This window comes from Melopsittacus undulatus, chromosome 2, assembly GCF_012275295.1.
Source record: "Melopsittacus undulatus isolate bMelUnd1 chromosome 2, bMelUnd1.mat.Z, whole genome shotgun sequence".
NCBI classification, from domain to species: Eukaryota; Metazoa; Chordata; class Aves; order Psittaciformes; family Psittaculidae; genus Melopsittacus; species Melopsittacus undulatus.
The window spans coordinates 3,082,110-3,101,934 of NC_047528.1; the positions used below are offsets into that span (position 1 = coordinate 3,082,110).

The 19,825-nt window shown below is 47.2% G+C and overlaps 2 protein-coding genes across 2 annotated transcripts in view; one reads left to right on the plus strand and one right to left on the minus strand.

The window, feature by feature from the left end:
- Positions 1-4,946, plus strand: part of MYO7A (myosin VIIA) — a 104,556-nt gene extending 99,610 nt beyond the window's left edge. The window contains 5 exon segments of the mRNA XM_034074426.1: positions 266-451; positions 1,202-1,318; positions 2,427-2,510; positions 3,031-3,150; positions 4,229-4,946. Of these exon segments, the coding sequence (XP_033930317.1) occupies positions 266-451; positions 1,202-1,318; positions 2,427-2,510; positions 3,031-3,150; positions 4,229-4,318 (597 nt within the window). The 3' untranslated portion in view covers positions 4,319-4,946.
- Positions 4,947-8,426: 3,480 nt separating this feature from the next.
- Positions 8,427-19,825, minus strand: part of GDPD4 (glycerophosphodiester phosphodiesterase domain containing 4) — a 35,329-nt gene continuing 23,930 nt past the window's right edge. The window contains exons 7-16 of the mRNA XM_005144777.2: positions 18,744-18,837; positions 17,371-17,516; positions 16,961-17,043; positions 15,564-15,714; positions 14,732-14,953; positions 13,694-13,851; positions 12,169-12,316; positions 10,869-10,951; positions 9,546-9,628; positions 8,427-8,679 (exon numbers count right to left, since the gene is read on the minus strand). Of these exons, the coding sequence (XP_005144834.1) occupies positions 8,648-8,679; positions 9,546-9,628; positions 10,869-10,951; positions 12,169-12,316; positions 13,694-13,851; positions 14,732-14,953; positions 15,564-15,714; positions 16,961-17,043; positions 17,371-17,516; positions 18,744-18,837 (1,200 nt within the window). The 3' untranslated portion in view covers positions 8,427-8,647. The remainder of the gene's footprint in view (positions 8,680-9,545; positions 9,629-10,868; positions 10,952-12,168; positions 12,317-13,693; positions 13,852-14,731; positions 14,954-15,563; positions 15,715-16,960; positions 17,044-17,370; positions 17,517-18,743; positions 18,838-19,825) is intronic.

Here is a 19,825-nt window from a genome sequence, read left to right on the forward strand (position 1 = left end):
ACGCTGTAGTTTCACACACCTGACAGTTAACATGAGGACCTCCCTGTTTCACCTAACAGGAGACTGGTTTAGACGAGAGAGGATCTTTCATGTCTAGTATGGTCTCAATTGCCTTTCCGCTACACTCAACACAACTGCTATGAGTGTTCCCAGGGCTCAGCCCCTTAACCAGGGGCCGGATGCCCCCACAAACTCCATTTAACACCTGAGGGTGAAGGTCCATGGTTACTCCCTCTGTTCCTGAATCATTCCTTCCTCCATGCAGGAGTTACCAAAGTACCTACGTGGCTACCACAAGTGCACACGGGAAGAGGTCCTGCAGCTGGCAGCTCTCATCTACCGGGTGAAGTTTGAGGATGACAAGTCCTATTTCCCCAGCATCCCCAAGCTCCTGAAGGAGCTGGTGCCTCAGGACCTCATCCGGCAGATCTCTCCAGATGACTGGAAAAGGGTAAAACAGCAGCTTGGGTCAAGCACAGTCTCTTGGGTGACTTGTTTGATGTGCATTGAAGGGGGGATATCAGATTGAGGTGGCCCATGGTCCTTCTTGAGCCTTAGCAGAGCTTCAGCCTCCCTAGCACCAACAGCAGGAGGAATTATATATGTGTGTTCATACATATGTGCTTTGCAGTGGGTTTTCTTTGTGATGCATGTGGTTGTGGTGGTGGATGCAACACCATATGGACATGTGCTGGTGGATGCAACACCATATGAACACGTGCTGGGAGATGGTTTCATGTAGAGATCTGTTGTTTAAGACAAACTACTGAGTAGAGGGGTAATTCTTCCTGCTTTACACGGTGAGGACTATGGCATGGGTACACAGGTCTAGAGCCATAAAATAACAACAGTGTCTCACTGCCAATAGTCATATAAGTCCTTTCTGTTTCCTGGGAATTGACCTCATCCATGTGCCCAAACAGTGAGCTATCAGCTTCTCTGGTTGAAGGCCTCTCAGTCTCCTCTGCTGCTTAAATTAGAGGATCGAAGCTTATAATCCTTCTAATGGAGTCACAACTTACCTAAGAAAGAAGGACTTGGTTCCATGTCCTCTCCAGTGAGCAACCATCACTTCTGTGAAGTGTTCATTGGAGCAGAGATTAGAACCAAACCTCTTTGTGGGAATGATGCTTCCTCTCTGCAAACACCCCTGGTGCTAGGTAGTGTGAGCCATCCAGCTCTGTTGTGTTTTCTGTTGCAGTCCATTGTGGCATACTACAACAAGCATGCAGGCAAATCAAGAGAAGAAGCCAAGCTTGCCTTCCTAAAGATTATCTTCAAGTGGCCTACGTTTGGATCTGCATTCTTCGAAGTGAAGGTACCTGCCCTGCTTAGGGTTTTCTCTGTCTCTTTAACCAAGGTCAGGAGCCCCATTACACAGAGAGGTCCCAGGTAGGCAGGGTTGTCCCAGTGTCTGCACCAGACTGGGACAAGCCTGATGAAGCAGGGAAAGAGTGTGAGACTCTCCATCAGTACAATACACTCATTTATTGCTGTCCTGCCTCTTTGCACAGAGGCATTGTAGGGCTTCAGTGTATCTCAGTCATTGGGTCTATATTGTGCTGCTGAAGAGCCAAGTGCTATTCTCTTCAAAGGGGATGTGGTTTTCCAAGGGAGTTGTCTGCACCCACCACAAACCAGATCCAGACAACCCATTACAGCACCAGACTCCCATCAAAGACAGAGAGGCCAGAAGTCTGTCCAAGCACTCTGGACATCCAATTGCAGCTCCCTCTCCTCAGTAACTACACAGTGAGCCTGGCTTGAAACAAGTTGCTGGAATTACTCATCAGTTACTTGAGCTTGGGCACCCCATTTTCTGTTGTGTCCATCATAGATGGAATAAGGAATCCAAATACATCCTATGATTTTTCCTCCAAAAGTGACTTGGTAGCCAAGAAAGATGTGACAGAGCAGGAGCTGACCCCATCCCCTGTGCTCTGCCTCATCAATCCAACTGGAATTCCTCATGGTACAGGGCTGGGAGAAGGGTTTACAGCAGGAACAAAACTGAATGGAAAGATCAGAAGGGGACAGAGCAGTGCAGTCTTGGTCTGGTTGTCCACAGAGTGGACATGAGGAGGAGCAGAACACCAAGCAGATTGGAAATGGAAACATCTGGGGTTTGCCAGCTCTTCCTTGCCAATGGCAAGATGACCTCACTTCTGAGATGCTACCAAAGGGAGCAATGAACTTAATACTATCAGCAACTCACCCACTCATTATCATGCATTTATGAGATCTATGCTTAACTAGACAGCCCTGAAATCACTGATATCTTAATGAGCTCTGTTTATCTTTAAAGGATAAACTGGGTGACAGTTAATGGTCCACCAAATACTGGCAGAAGACAGAGAGAGAGGAAAGAGGAAGGGGTCAGATTTTGCATGATACACCTCCTAACTGGTTCATCTCATTCCCAACAGCAAACTACAGAGCCAAATTATCCAGAAATCCTTCTAATTGCCATCAATAAGCATGGAGTCAGCCTCATTGATCCCAAAACCAAGGTAAGCAAAACTGATATTCCTGAGTTCACTCCCAGACTCCTCACAGAAGTTATCCCAAAGCACATGTTATTCAGGTGTTCTCCTTAAGCCTAATTAGAAAGGGTGTATAGCCAGAAAAGTTTCTGGAGGCAGAAATTCAGTGTTATAGAGACCCAGCCCAGCCTTTTTCTACAGGAGATGGGTCGAGACCTTCACCTTTAGGGGCATATAACTAGAGAATGCATACTTCTTCCTTAATCCTTTCATAGACATTAGGACAGGAGCTGGAGTAGATGAGCTCCAATTGGTTGTTTCCACCAGCCAGAAGGTAATAGCAGTACAACAGTCTTCCACCAGCACTGGAGGATCCAGAGTCTTGCACCTCATTGCCATTCCAATGAGGCCATAGTACAGTCTCCTCACGGTAGACGTCCTTGGTCTACTTCAATGGCAAGTGAAGGAAGAGACTGAAGGTCCCCAAAGCCTTTCATGGAAGTTGAGGCTCTCTTGTGTTGAGTGTCAGTCTTCTTGTTCCCACCAGGATATCCTCATCACTCACCCCTTCACCAAGATCTCCAACTGGAGCAGTGGCAACACCTACTTCCATATAACCATTGGCAACCTGGTGAGAGGAAGCAAGCTGCTCTGTGAGACCTCCCTGGTAAGGAGCGCTAAAGGTTATTGGGCACAAATAAACCAAATCCTCACTTTTTTGGGTAAAATGAGATGCTTTCAACAAATTGTGTCTCGGGGATATTCTGTGCTGAAACCTGTCCCTTAGAACAGTCAACAGTGTGTTTTTCTTACTTCTGGGTTTCCCCTGGCTCTGCTCAATGGATCAGGGCTATCACTTGGTCCATCACCCACTTAGAAGCAAGCCTGATGGATGTTGCTATCTCATGAGCATGAGGCACTGCTCTCTGTCACCAGACTGGAAAGAACTTTAAAGCCAATATGTTGGTTTTCCAAGATCCTTCTCCCAGCTTGTCCCTAGTAACAGTCACAGCAACGATAAAACCTTAGAATTATAGGATCAGCTGGGTTGAAAAAGACCTTTAAGACCGTCAAATCCAACCATTACCCCAGGACTGCCAAGTCCACCACTAAACTTTGTCACTTTGTTATCTCCACATTAAACCAAAAGCACGAAGGATAAAAGTTCCTGCTAGATTAATTGTTATTAATCTGAGGCATTCATTATTTTGTTGACCATTTGAGAACTGAGGCCCCATTCAAGGCTCAATAGCATCCTGGTATGGTGAGTTCCTCCACCTCAACACTGCAGATTGTGTTTGGACTGTGTTCCTTGTGATGGTGTCTTGTCATAGAATCACAGAATGGTTTGGGTAGGAAAGGACCTTAAGATCATACAGTTCCAATCCCCTGCCATGGGCAGGGACACCTCACACTAAACCATGGCACCCAACATTCCATCTGACCTGGTCTTGAACACTGTCAGGGATGGAGCATTTGTCACTTTGGGCACCCTGTGCCAGCACCTCACCACCCTTACAGTAAAGAACCTTTTCCTTATCTCCAACCTGAACTTCCCCTGTTTCAGTTTGAACCCATCACCCCTTGTCCTATCACTACAATCCCAAGGAGAACTGTTGAACAGGTCAAAATGTACCCAAAACTTGAAAGCCAACAACTGGAAGTCAGTGTGTTCAGGAGGCACAAGCTAGACCCTTGAAACTATGCAGTAAAAAGGCAGGTAACCTCTTCTCTCTCCTCCTCAGGGGTACAAGATGGATGATCTGCTGACCTCGTACATCAGCCAGATGCTAACAGCCATGAGCAAACAGAGGAGCGCCAAGGGTAGCAAGTGAACTGCAAGAAGCCACTGGCACATGGCCATGCGGCTCATTCACCAGCTGAGGCCCGTGGGATACCCATGCAGCTGGGGCAGAACCTTTGCCTCCCAGATGTGGAAGATGAGCCGGACACCATCAGGGAGCTCACTGGACTCTGACCTTGAGGGCTCCAATCCCACCTCCCCTTCCAGCGAAGATGACTATCTCTGACCTTCCTCCTCCTTCACCCTGCACCCCAACACCATCTTGCACCTGAAAGCTTTCCAGTGGACACCACTGCTCTCAGTGACCAAGCAAAGACACTCGGGCAGGTGGTTTGCCTGAACCCAATGGTTGGCATCACAAAGGCTCTTGAAAGAGGATTTTATCTCTGTGTGTGTGTGCGTGTGGTTTGGTTTGGTTTTTCTCTTAAGAAAGAGCTATGGGGATGCTAACAGCTTTTTGGTGAGGTTTTGGGCATTTCAGGCTTGAAGAGGGGTAACAGAGCCCTGAACCATGCTGGAAAGGTGTCCAATGAACACTGCAGGGCTTGGGTTTGGACATTACAACAGAATACACTGTGTTCTTATGAAGGACAGGAAGACAAAGCAGGGAGGAGCATTTTAACTAGGAATCAGAATAAACCAACTACTGATGGAACAGGTTAAAGTGCTGTCTGTGCAATGCTGGAGGTATTTAAAGAACAGATTTTAAAGTGTTGTTTCTTCTTCTATTTATTTTTTAAGATATTAAAAAGGAAAAAAAAGAAATCAAATCCTACATTTTGTGCTGGTATCTGGACACTGACTCGGGGCTGAGGGTGACCTGCAGGACAATGTCTCACCCAGGGATTCCCCCAGAGCCAGGAACACCAGAGGATAATGCACATCATTCCCAGCTTCTGGGATCAGCTGGAAGTGAAGCTTGGAAGATGAGTTATCTCCTGTGCCCAGACAGAATAACCCTGGGAGGATGTTTACTACAAGCTTCAATATGGATATAGGGGTTTTGAAGGCCCCGTGCTTGGAAGACTTGAGGCTAAGCCTGTGTTGAGCTGTAATTCAAACACGGACTTGGCCATTGGGGATGGAAACAGTTTATGATTCTATTATGCTTTTGTGTGTGTTGCTGTGTAAAATGGCTCTCAGCTGGACCTGAACCACTCTCACTGAGGGCAGACCCTTGATTTTGGTGGGCTTTTCTCCATCTTTGGTTGGCTGTGCTAATCTGCTCTTTAGAAATGGTTGGAAGATGAAAGATGGTTGTCCCATCTTCCACCCAACACCATGTAGCATGGACCAGGCTGCTTTGGGGCAGAGATGGGACCTGCCAGGAGGGAGGATGCTGAAGCCATGCTGTGTCTGTGGGGATGCAGGGGAAGGAAACTGGGGTGCCTTTCCAAAGTCAGGCTTGAAAGGAACGTGTACCTGGGTGTGGGGCATCAGGAGGGGTGACAGTTGTCCACCAAGATCTGGTGCTGGCATCACTAACACTGAGTGGATCTCAGTAGATATGGGAAACCTCTCTTGGTGCCAGGTATTGGGCTGAGTTTGGGTGTTTCATGGAAGTCCATATGGTGGGGTGTGTTGTTCTATTGAGCTCTTCTGGATGCCAGAGAGGGACTCTTCATCAGAGACTGTAGAAATAGGACAAGGGGAATGGCTTGAACCTGCCCAAGAGAGGGGAGACTGAGCTGAGCTCTGAGGCAGAAGCTGTTCCCTGGGAGGGTGCTGAGGCGCTGGCACAGGGTGCCCAGAGAAGCTGTGGCTGCCCCATCCCTGGCAGTGCTCAAGGCCAGGTTGGACACAGGGGCTTGGAGCAGCTGCTCCAGTGGAAGGGGTCCCTGCCCATGGCAGGGGTTGGAGCTGGATGAGCTTTAAGGTCCCTTCCAACCCAAACCAGGCTGTGAACCTGTGATTCAATGACCTTGGCTCAGTTCTCCAGCACCATGGCGTGCCAGGCAGAGGCAGCAGCACTGCTTACCAGACCTCAAGTACTGTAACATCTGACTGGGAGGCAGCAGTGGTTTTGGACCGTGATTGCTCCACCAAAGAGAATGAGATGCTGCACATCTACCAGGGCTGGTGGGAGATTGCCTTTCTCCATCATCCCCTACAAGGTACTTTGGTAATGGGAACATGGTTACACCAGCCAAGGCTACACTGGGAGTCAAGCTGCCTTCTCACCACCCATCTGATGCTTCTCTCCCCTCCCCAGCTGCCATGATCCAGCTGTCCCAGGGATACCACTGTCCTTAGACATGTGCCCATCATCATCTCCACCACCACCACTGCTTCCTTTAAGTCTCCCACAACACACTCAGTAGATGATGCAGCACAGCAATGATCTCCAACACTGTCCTGGGCCAGCTTTTCCCCACCACCACCTTCATCCCTCTGCTTACAGCTCTGTTGGCCTCCCATGCACCCCATTGTTATGAGGGGTGCTGGAACTCCGTGTGCGTGTGCCTGTGTGTCATATGTATTAGCATCTACTGGCCTCTTTGTATCCACACCAAGCAATGTAACATGGAAAACATATGTTCAAGTGAACTGCTCTGATTAAAAAGCATCAAGTGGTTTGTGGGAGGATGTTCCATGTGGTTGTGATGGTGTTTCCATAGGAAAGGGTGGGCTCGGGACTTCAGGTCCTCACTGAGGACAAGACATCTCCTTGCAGAGTCGGGTTTTTGGTGAGTGTATCCAGCAATGGGGAGCAAATCAGTGTGTCCGGACTGGAAATGTGGGGATATACCACTGTGTATGGACCAAGCAGCAGGCAGATACATGGATGAAGACACAGTGAGGTGGCTTTTCCAATACATATGCACAGCAGTGGTTGGGGGACCATAGCTAAGTCCTTCACCTGGCTGAGGACCCCATGGTACACACCACTGCCCAACTCACACACTCTCCACCTCCTATTTTGTTGCTCACGGGCCTCCACATGAATGGTACCCAAAAGAAGTGATGAACCAGCTACGAACGCAGTGCTTTGAGAGGTAGTAAAACCATCAGTAGCATCCTTTCCCCATGCTGCTTAGATCTGGACCTGTTCTACACCAATCTACAAGCCCTTTGGCCCATTTTCCAAAGGATGATTCAGCCTTTTTACATTTATAGCCCCCAAAATACACCAGAGTCACAACTTGGAAAGGTTTGAGTGCTTCTCAGCACAGTTAACTCTGAAACCTAATGGTTCCCTGTCACAATTCACTTGTGGTAGCTTTATTTAGTAAACCCACCAAGCTGCATAAGGCTCATATATGAGAAAATGTCTATAGCCTGATGCAGGTAAAGATGACTATTTTCTTCTTCTTTCCCACTTTGCCAAAATATGACCACAACAGGACAGGAGAGCTAAAACATATTTAAAACAGCATTTAAAACTTACAAAAGATGTGTTCTTCTTACCTATTCAAGTAGAAATGTATGGCTTAAACCTGGGAGATGCTCACACCTCCCTTGCAAAACAAGGCATAGACCCCTCTCCATGCTGTGTGCCAGTAGCCACTGGGAGAAATGAAAACAGGAATCGATCCCAGGGTGCAGCACAGGTTATACAGACCTTCCCAATGGAAAAGCAACCAGGATACTTGGTGGGACCGATTCACATGCAGCTCAAGTCTTCTGAATAAAAGAAGTGGTGTATTTTTGGTTATAGACCCAGTAGCTACATGGCAAAGGCACCAAAAAGTCCTTCAGCACCCATGGAGAGGTATGCCCTTGGCCACAGCTAAGGGGAAGAGGCTGTCCTGTTAGAATCTGTGGCAGGGCAAGAGCAGATAAGAGGAAAACCTAAGTGCCCTTGTCTGTGTTATAGAAAGGAATGGATCTTAATGATCCAGGCAGCAGCACTTGACCATCATGGTGGGGCTTAGTGTGCCCGCAGGCATGGAGGAGACCTGCAATGAAGGAGGGAGGGAATGTGTGGATAAGAGATTGGTCTAACATGGAGAGGACTGGATGATGCCCAGATGTTGCAGCACATCTGCAGCACACAGCTGTGGAGACAGAGGGCTTGCTTATGCACAGCAGGAGGGAAAACAGGGATTACATCCCTATGGGATGCAAATGGGCTCAGAGGTAAACGGTGGCTCTCATGTGGTTGCTGCATCTCATCACAGTGCACAGCTTCTTCATGGCTGCAGCTCTGTCCCCCCTGCATCCCAGGCACGGATTGAAAGAACAGCTATAGGAAAGGAAGTTTGATGCTCATGTTCAGCAGAGTCACAAAGGCAAATGGCTCCTTGTCACCAGAGATGCGGGTCCCCCTTGGCAGGTCAGTGTTTGCATTGCAGGAAGGGCATTGTCTGCTCTCCAGTCCTCATTAAGGTGACAGGTCCACATCCCTCTGTGCTTGCTGTCAGATACTGATGTTAGGCATGCTGTTGAGCTCTGGAAAAGAGGACACACAGGGAGCTGCTGAAACATCTGCATCTGTTTTACTAACCATTGTGAGCAAACAGGACCTGGCTGAAAATGTGAACAGCCCAGGCTGGGTTATTTTATGTGCATGATAGCTCCATGGGTGCAGAAACCTGGTGCAACCCCAGCCAATGCCACTCAAGGGTGCAGATCCAAGAGTGCTCAGTACCTCTTTCCACAGCATCACAGAGTGATGCATGTTGGAGGTGACATCTGGATGCCTCTGCTCCAATCTCTGCTTGAAGCACGGCCAATTAGATAGGACTGCTTAGGGCTTTGAGCAGCTCTGAGGGTGGATATTCCCCACTGTCTGGTCCCTGTTCTGGTATCTGATCACCCTCATGGGGAAGACTTTCTTCTCTTTATATCTAGCCACATTTTCCAAGGTTGCTCGTGGTGTTGTCACTACACAACCAAGAAACATCTGGCTCCATGTTCTCTACACCCTCCCATTAGATGGTTGGAACTGGATGATCTTAAGGTCCTTTCCAACCATGGCCATTCCATGATTCTATGGCTGAAGACAGTGATGCCCCTTGTTTTTCCCTCCCACCATGCAAACCCAGATCTCAAATGCCCCATCCTCCAGCTTAGTGGCCCCATTGAGTTCACTCCCATTTATTACAATCTCCTTGGTACTGAGGAGCCCGAACTGGACCCAGTGCCTAGATGTAGCCTCACCAGTGCTGAACAGAGGGAAGAAATCACTGCCACCTGCACTGAGACTGAAACAACCCGGGATGCATCCATCCTTCCCCACAGCATGGACACCCATCACCATCCCATCCATCAGGACATCCATGCCAACCATCAGCGGATCCCCTTGCCCTGCTCACCTGTCTTGAACTTATTGTAGGTGCCGTTATCCAGCATCGGGTCATCATCTTTGGCACAGCAGGAGAAACTCCGCTCTCGCCACCTGCATGGGGCAAAGAACCTGGGTCAGGCCAATGCTTGTTGTGGTTCCCCTCCCACCTCCTTGATGCCATGGATGCTTGTTTCTACTTTGTCAGGGTAGGAAATGCCCTGGTATATTGGGGTTTGCTCAGGTCTTTTCATAGAGGGGACTCCAGTGCATGACTGATGTCTAAGCATCCACACTTCACGTGTGCAACAGCATTTTGAAGGCAACTTTGTGACTAAACCTTGTTGTGTAAAAAATAGTGACGAGTTTAAAAGCCAGGAAATGTTTGTGGTTTTGCTAAAGAGAAGCTGCGTGGAGACCTGAGAGCAGCTTCCAGTGTCTGAAGGGGCTCCAAGGATGCTGGAGAGGGGCTCTTCATTAGGGACTGCAGTTATAGGACAAGGGTGAATGGGTTTAATGTGCTGGAGGGGAGATTTAGGTTGGTTATAAGGAAGAAGTTCTTTACTTCTTAGAGTGCTGAGGTGCTGGCACAGGGTGCCCAGAGAAGCTGTGGCTGCCCCATCCCTGGCAGTGCTCACGGCCAGGTTGGACACAGGGGCTTGGAGCAGCTGCTCCAGTGGAAGGGGTCCCTGCCCATGGCAGGAGGTTGGAACTGGATGAGCTTTGAGGTCCCTTCCAACCCAAACCATTCCATGACTTTATGATGTGTTCATAAACCTGACAAACAGGACTGTGCAGGGTCCTCAGGCACTGCTTGGCCCTTCACTGCCAGCAGGGCTGGGAATGCCCTTGCTGCAATTCCAGCCCAGAAAAGAAGCTTCTGCAGGGCCCTTGGAAGTGCACACACAGCATGGAGGAGACAGGCACAGGAAGGTCAGACCATGGTGGTGTGAACCACGCTGCAAACTGCAGCCTGGAAAGCAAGGTGAAAGCTTTCCTCCTAAGTCAGTCCAATGCAACAAAGTCTAAATAGTAATACTAGAAAAACCAGTTCCTTTCTCAGCCCATCAGCTTTCATAACTGGTTTATGATGCTGCCATAAATCTACAAGGTCTCCATTGAATCCTGAGGGTAGGGAATGGCTGAGCTTTCAAAATGGAAAGGGAAAATGAGAGCAAGCAGGAGAAGCAGAGAGGTTTTAGGAGACTTTCAGGACTTTCTTCTCATTCCTGAAGGGAAAAGTGATGCTCTCAAGAGCAGCTTTAACCCTTCAGATCACCTGAAAGCATCCCTCTTTCCCTCCACCTGGAGCAAAAGATCAGGTCAGGACAGCCATTAGCAACTTGGTAGTTACCAGTGCAGAGCAAAGATGAGTGAGATGAGGAGCATTGAGGTCAGATCTGTCAGGATCCACATGATGTTGTACTGCTTCGGAGTCTGGAAGAGAACAACAGAGGATGTGTCCAGCACCAAAGACCTCGAGGTATGCAAAAAAGTTGCTAAAGTTCTTTCTTGTTCCTTGAATATGGAAGTGTTCAAGGCCACGTTGGAAGGGGCTTGGAGCAACCTGCTCTAGTGGAAGGTGGTTGGCACTGGATGAGGTTTAAGCTCCCTTACAACACAAACCATTCTGTGATTCCATCAATCTATGCCTATGGCCATTCAGATGCTTGGTTTGCATGTGCAGTAACATCCCTCAGGTGTTTAGGCTATTTGGTTTGGCCACTTCAAAGTGGCCACTCACTGATGGGTGTTGGTGCTAAAGCATCACCCTTCATAAAGACCTGTGGTGTGGCCAAGTGGATTGAACTTTATCACAGTGCATGTAACAGGGACCTCCCATTTGTATAGGCAGTAGTTTTCTCTGCTTCTCCCCAACATCATCATCAGCTGGGCTTGATGCTCAAAACTGTCCTTAAGCAACCACATGAAGTGTCTGGGGTGGCTCCTGCTTTAAGTCTAAGGGCATTTAAGCTTTATCCTGAGACTGGACCTTCACCCTCCCTTGGAATGCATTGAAACACTGTAGCTGTCTGGATGGGAGCATCATAAAACCTACTTTGAGAGTGTAAAGGCAGTTGTCCAAACTAATAGCCTTAAGGCTGCAGGGGCTTTGGTGGGACCCAGGTGATGCTTAGCCCTGCAAGTTGTCCAAGGCAGAATAGGGAATAGACAACTTATGTGGAAAATCATTTCTCAGGGCAAGGAAGGGTTATTTCTATGGTTGTTACCCTTGGGCTTGTGGAACAAGACCAGGTTTGAGAAGGGCAGTGGGAAGCCCTAGGAAACTAGGAACTTCTGACATACATAAGGTGCTTCAAGGGCTTAGAAATGGAAATCCTTGCACATTTGTGCCCCCAAATGCCCTGCCTTTCTTCACACACATCTCAATATGACTTCTTTTCCCTCATCTCAAGGCCTAAGTTACAAATCCTAACAAGCAGGATGCTTCTACCTCAGCAAAGTGCAAAGAAGAGAAGGGCATGGTGATACATGGGGTGGCTCAGAGGATGCAGGTAAGCCAGGCTTCTACTCAGGTCCTTTTCATGCATAGGGTCCTTTACCCATGCATGAACTGGCCTATGGTCTCCAAAGGTAACATGAACATCCCAACCCTACTTCCTATCCCTGGGATAGGGAATATTTTCACTTACCATGAGGAAGAGTGGCTGGTTGAGGTTCTTCAGTGTATGGACAGCATTGGTGGTCACAGAGTGTGCTCCAGAGCACCACGCCAGGGAGAAAAGCCAAGGCTCACTGATCACATAGAAGTTGGTGGTGATGTTTGCTTCAGCGTATTTCCTTTAAAAGACCAAAGGCAACAATGGTTTACATACACAATGCCTTTTGATATGGTTTAGTGGTGGACTTGGTTGTCCTGAGGTAACGGTTGGACTTGCTGATCTTAAAGGTCTTTCCCAACCCAGCTAATTCTATGGTTCTATGAATAAGCCTTAGTGCTTCCTTTGGGCTCAATCAAGGAGAGGCAGCAATGTTCTGTAAGAAAGGCTTGCTTTAGGACCTAGGTAAGGAACAGAAAGGAAAGCCAACCAGCCAATGATTAGTTGTTCACAATTGGTTAATACAGAATTGCTGATGTGTTGGAAGCCAACACAAGTCAAATGTCAAAACTTTGCTTATCCTTCTGCTGTATCAATCCATGTAATGATGTGCTTGTGATCTCCCAAGAGTGTGTTCAAAACCAACTCAAAGCTGGCTACTCATGTGTGCTGCATCAACTCATCCTTTCCCAAGTTCTTATAAGCTATTGAAACTTACTGTGAAGTAAGAGCAGGCTCTGTATAATGGTAATGGAATGCATCATGGGTATGTGTTGTGAATCATGGTCTATGGTTGTAAATCTACCTAGGATCTATCCAGGGTTTACCCAAATGGATCTAGGTGGGATTTTATATCCTGTGAATATTATCATTGAGGAAACACCAACATGGATTTCATCCAAAGGATTAAACCTTTTCTGTTCCATTGGGGTTTTTAGTTAGATTTCAATGTGTTTGTGCACTGGAAGGAGCAAAAAAAACCTATTTACAAAAGGAGGGCTGGACACATAAGGCTGTTATTTCTGTTTTCTTTCATATGAGAGGACCATTTGGGAAACTCCCACTATGACCATGGAGCCTTCCACTGGAGAGATGACGTTTTCAGTGTATCACTAACAGCAGAGTATTGGTAGCAACAGAGACAAGAACTGAACTCTCCACAACACCAGCTACAGGAGGGTGATGGACTCTCACCATAGTGTTATGTGCTTACACTGATGTCTGTGGAAGAGCCACCATGGTTAAATGGTTGTTCAATCTCCATGATTCAGTGCTGGTGGGACTGAGGATGGCATGGATAGAAAGACAAGACATCAGAAGACAGCTGTGGTGTTGTACCCAGAGAATCCTAAGGTCTCAGTCAAGTAAATACGGACTTAGGGCAGCGGAGGTGTAATTACATATGTCACCTCTTGGCCATACACACGGTCAACAGTAAGCAACCACAGTCCTTCACTCCCAAAATGCCATCATGGGGGTGACCGCTTGATCTAAAGGGGCTTTTCCTAAAATGCTATCGATCCTAAGGCTGGTCACTGGAGGGAGACATTGCCACACACATGAGGCAAACATAGTCCAGACGCAATTCAACTGTTCTTTGGGTGAAACTACAACCTACCGGATATCTTCACTGGACATTTCCTTGTAGGCCAGATTGAGTTTGACAACATTACTCATCAATAGGTCTTCGACTGGGGCCTTGCTGCCACTTGTCTGCTGAAACCCAGGAGCAACAGAGTGAACAAAGGACCTCATGCTGTTCTCCAGCCATAGGACCTGCAGGCAGCAAGAGGATACTGAGTTCACAGCAGACATACTAAAATGCCCTGCCTTTGATATAAACCCAGTAGAGATAATATCTTGAGGGGCTTAACCCAGCCTGTCGAACGACATGGTTCTTTCAGGGATCAAAGGATATTTGGATGCAGGCTTAAAACTTGCAAGTGACTTTCATCAAGACATAAGTATTCATTGTTCCTTGCTTATCATCTTTAAATCAGTGAGTACGTTGCACACAGCACAACAAAAGATGTGATGTTTGAAATGGATGAAAAGACAGCTTGAGTTTATGGGAAAGGCAATGGAAAACATTCCCCTGTTCTCCCAGCATAGGAGAAAAGGCTTCAGCAGGCGCAGATCAGAGTAGCAACCCAGACATTGACCTAACCCACAAGAGTTTAGCATTCATCCATTGCTGGAGGAAGGCAACAAAGGCTTCAAACTCCATGTATTTCAGTTCAAGTCAGGAATAAGGCAATGAAAGCTCCAAACTCCATGTATTTCAATTTAAGCCAGGAATAATGTAACGAAGGCTTCAAACTCAATGTATCTCGGTTCAAGCTGGGACTTTCTATGCAATATATAAAATAAGCATAGGTAGCAGGGTGTAGGCTGCCAATTATTACAATGATGAAAGGATGTCCTCGGGGGGCTAAGGCATCAGCTGGTACATATATTAACTTATTTCTCTGCTGCTGTAGGGTTACACCATTTTGTACCTGCTGAGGAACCAATCATAGCAATAGAGTCCAAATGATGCTTCTTAAAACAAGCCAAATACAAGGACCTTATGCAGGCAAAATCATATAGGGAATGACCCCAAAGTTCCAACTTGGAGAGCAAGGAAAAGGGATATGGTGAAGTGAAGCCACCTTACCAGATGAGGTCTAATCCCTGACTCAAAGATGACTTCCAGTGTTCTGTTGACCCAGGAGTTCCTGTAAGGATGTTTATCTGGAGGGCGGTAGAGGTCAAATATCACATATTTATCGTGACTCTCAGCAAGGCGCAAGAAATCACTTAGCTTGTAAATCGTCTGGTTCATTGCCCGGTTTTGGTCTGCCTTGGACAGTAAGCGGATGGATGAGAATGGTTTGTCCTAGAAATAAAGAGATAAAGAAAGGAAATCAATCAGGATGCTGCCTCTGGGAGTTGGCTGGATCCAAAATACTCTTGTCTCTAAGAAGGAAAAAGGAAAGCTCAGCTCAGTCTCCCCTCTCTTGGGCAGGTTCAAGCCATTCCCCTTGGCCTGGCCCAACAGGCCCTTGTCCCAAGCCCCTCTCCAGCTTTCCTGCAACCCCTTTAGGCACTGGGAGATGTGACAACAGCTGTGATGACACTCATCGCTTCTTCTGAGACCTATATTGCATAGTGCACAGCTAGCTCTGCTGTGCTTCTCAGTCCTACTGTGTCAGCTGTGGCTCACATACACAGCACCTTCCACAAGTAGTTCTCATCTTCTTCACCCAGCCCATGTGTTCTGCTGCTGCCATGATAAGGAGCCACAAGAACACCCACCAACCAACTGTTAGGGGTCTCCTGAATCCTAAAGGCCAACTGGACAAACCAAGGAGACACAAAGAATTCCTACTGACTTCTTCAAGCCCTGGCTCAACCAGTAGTTCCTCTCTCAGCATTCATGCTATTAAGTAGTAACCAGCTGGTGTCTCTTCCACATCCAGTTGATGATAGTTCTTTATGGTGCTTACCTTAAGGAACCACTTCCCAGCATTCAACCTCTGCAAAGTATCCCAAGAGAAGAACGCAGCATTTTCAGTAACGTTATTGGGGTAGACCTCCTTGATGTTAGTTGTCCTCCTCAAGCTTCTATCATGCATGAGGAAAGGAACTCCATCATAGCTGTTGGAGAGCAAGAGTTCAGGTCATCTGCGGTGCGGGTTTATCATGGTATGAGCACTACAGCCTCCCTTGGTGCATAGGGTTGGGTAGGGAGGAAGGCTCAAGACACCAGGTTATTCCCAGCTTAAATACTGCTGGGTGACCTTGGAGAAGCCATGTCTGTATGTACCTCAGTTGCTTTAGGGCAAAGAACATAAAAAGGACATGGAACTGTTGGAACAAGTCCAGAGGAGGCCACGAGGATGAGCAGGGGCTGGAGCAGCTCCTGTATGGAGCCAGGCTGAGAACACTGGGGCTGTTGAGCCTGGAGAAGAGAAGCTGCGTGGAGACCTCAGAGCAGCTTCCAGTGTCTGAAGGGGGCTACAAGGATGCTGGGGAGGGACTATTCATTAGGAACTGCAGTGACAGGACAAGGGGTGATGGGTTCAAACTGAAACAGGGGAAGTTTAGATTGGATATAAGGCAGAAGTTCTTTACTGTGAGGGTGCTGAGGCACTGGAATGGGTTGCCCAGGGAAGTTGTGAATGCTCCATCCCTGGCAGTGTTCAAGGCCAGGTTGGACAGAGCCTTGGGTGCCATGGTTTAGTGTGAGGTGTCCCTGCCCATGGCAGGGGTTTGGAACTGGATGATCTTAAGGTCCTTTCCAACCCTAACCATTGTATGATTCTGTGCAATTAGTAGACCTTTCTGTAAGACTTTTCTTACAGGAAGATCCACATTAGTAGAACATCTAAACATCAGTATTTTCCTCATTCAATGCCTGGAAACTGCTCATCCATACAAGCATGTTAGCAACTCATGGCAATGGGTCCCCCAAACAAATGCACTTACAGGTCTAACAATTAGGACAATGCTGTCACAAGTCTGAACACAACTTTCTGTTGGTCTGTAGGCCTGATACAACCCTCACTGTGACCTGGAAGTCAAACTAGGGTAGGGATTTGTCTTTAAGCTCTGCAAAGCATCTAAAACACACTGCAGAAATAATGGTTGCTAAAATCAATGGTTACAGCTTATTGACTTGCCTGAGAACAACCATGCCCTACAGCCCCAATCATCACACACCAACATGCGGCACCCTGTCTCAGCCATCAGTAAAACCTAATTGTCTGCAGCTGCATGTCTCTAAAGGCAACTGTTAGTAGAAGGATCATAGAATGGTTTGGGTTGGAAGGGACCTTAGAGATCATCTCATTCCAGCTCCCAAGAAGCATGTATTTGGTGGGATGGGATGTTTTCCCCTTACCTGATGGTGACATCTGTTTCAAGACCAGCCCCACCGTGTTCAATTGTCTTCTGAAATGACATCTCAGTGTTTTCTGGTGCCAGCTAGAAACAAACCAAAAGCACATGAGCAGATCCTTTTCAAACACACCCTGCAGGTCTCTGTACTTTCTGTCTCTTTGTGACACCTCTGGTTTTTATTAAGGGAACACCATTATCTTGTTAAAGCCCATTGTTTTCTCCCACTTTAGCCACCAAACCCATCTTATCCCTCAGGGACAGTGTTATCCTTGTTAGGAACCCCATGCAGTGAAGCCTTTGGCATGCAATTCCAACCAGGAATGTCTCCCCCTCCACAGATTTCATGGGATGAAAACAGAAGATGATGATGAAGGATGAAGAAATGATGTAAAATAACATCTCCAGACCTACCATTGGTGCTCCACGGTGTCCAATGAGGTCTGGCTTTGGTCCAAGCGTCCCCGTCTGTCTGATGCAAGGTGAGTACATCCCCAGAGGTATCAAGAAAAGAAAGAGAAGGATAGCCAGGTACGGACCAACAATTATCACCTGAATAACTGAAAGAATCCAAAGGAGGAAGGCTAGAGTTAATCCATGCAGTAACATACAGGTTTGCCTTGACTTTTAATGCAGCCTTGCAGCTCAATAGCTGTTGGGCTTTGTCACATCCCTTTTTCCATCCCTTCTTCCCACTAATATTCACTTTCTCTCCAATGCAACCAGAAAACTAACTGGTCAAAGCAAGGACATGAGCTAAGTCAGGACTGCAGGGTTTGTGCTTTCATTACATCTCACTGTGCCTTATAGCAAGGCATGGCTCTACCTTCCCTTCCTTTAGAGGTGGTGTAATGAAATATCCCCCATGCAGAAAAACAACCTTCAAGAGGAGGATGCTTTTGGTTTTTATCTTACTTAGATAAGAACAAGCAGGATTTGAAGTTTCACTCACAATGAAGAAGAGCCCCAGGGAGCATTCACCTTGAGGAACAAAACAGCTCCTCTATGAAATGAGCATCTATGCATCATCTTTCTTGAATTGGTACCACTACCCCTCTGCACATTGCACCAGTGGCTCTGAAGGAACTTGGGCTTACATCAAGCTGATGTATTGAGCCAGGAGTCCATTAGCCATGGTGGAATGTAATGTCTGGGGTCCCAGCATATTCTCCCCAGAAAAATCACAGACAAGAAAAAATCCCTGTTTTCACCATCCCATACTGAGGTTTTTATTATGAATCAACACCTGCAGATAGGTGTCATGTAGATATTTTTGGCTATATGGAGAGCCTAGGTCAGAGAAGAGCAGCCAGTCCCAGGGCCAGGTTCTTCTGCAGTTGTTGCCCTTACACTGCTTGGTCCCATTTGTTGGGGGTAGACATGAACTCCCCATGAGATAACACTAGGAACTGATTAAGAAGCTCTTTCCCCTCTCTATCTCAGCTGGCTTCTCCTGAGATGCACTGAAGTGGATTCATTGGACTGGAGATGCCTTCTGAGATATCAAAGCTGAGTACAGCAAGCAAAGATCAGGCTGAACAAGCCTCCATGCATGACTCAGAACATGGGCATTTCTGCTGATCTCCTTCATCTCAAGGCAGGTCACTGCCTTGGCATAGGCCAAAACTGTGCAATGGGGCATGCAAACCAGTAACACACAGCACAATGCACAGCCCAAGTGCCACTAATTTCCCTGGATACACAGAAATTCAAAGTCTCCTGTATATCTGTTTTCCCACACTGATATATGTCTTTTGTCATACAGAGAATAGGAAGAACTACTGTACCTTTCCTATCTGCTCTGATGGCATGAAAAGCCACAGGCCAGGACAGGAGGACCATGATGGCTATTGCTCCTATGTGGAGGTAGGGAGCTGTGATCTGGCAAGGAGAGAAAAGGAATTTATTCAAAGGATTAAGCAAGAAAACATATGGAAACAAGCTCCACCATGGTGAAAGCTTTCCACCTGATGGGTTCCTGATGGAGACAACCACCAGTTCAACCTCTCTCCTGCACCTGAATTGGATGCACCAAACACCTCTGGAGTTGGAGGAGAGATGTATGTGCCTCTAACCAAGAAAAGGGGTGCTCCTTACTCTCCTGTCAGCTGAAGGGGACACCACTGTCCTCCTCACACAATTGCCATCACTGTTATACCATAATCTGTGAAGCTCTTCCAGAAGGAACCAGTTTAATTCAATCTAACCCAATCCAGTCTCATCCAGTTAGTAGTCATCTCCACACCACTCTGCAGCTAAATCATCAAACTGATGCTAACAAAACATATGGAACTAAATATTACAGTGTAAGAGAAGTAGATATATTGCTTATTACAAAGAAGAAATGGCTTACCACTTGTACAGATACCAAATGGATGTTAGTATGACACATTTCCTAAAACTAGGCAAATCTATCAAAGAAACCAGTCCATCATTTTCCCATGTGCATCAGAGCTGAATGGTTTCTGTTCCAGCTAGAACTAAATGTTATTAAGGTACCATAGAACCATAGAATCAGCCAGCCTGGAAAAGCCCTTTAAGCTCATCCAGTCCAACCATTCCCAGCACTGCCCATTCCCACCCCTGCCCCATGGCACTGAGGCCTCATCTCCATGGGGTGTGAACCCTTGCAGGGCTGGTGCCTGCAGCCCTGCCCTGGGCAGCCTGTTCCAATGCCTGAGCACCCTGTGGGGCAGGAATTGTTCCTCAGCTCCAGTCTAATATGTGCTAAGGCATAAAGCTATCCAGTTGTGAGCCTTTCCTTTTGCTCAGTCCATGCCTGACCCTCTAAACCGGAAGGCTTGGAGCAAGCAGCAGACATTTAGAGCTATTGCATATGATACTGTCTGCCCCAGACACTTGATACCAA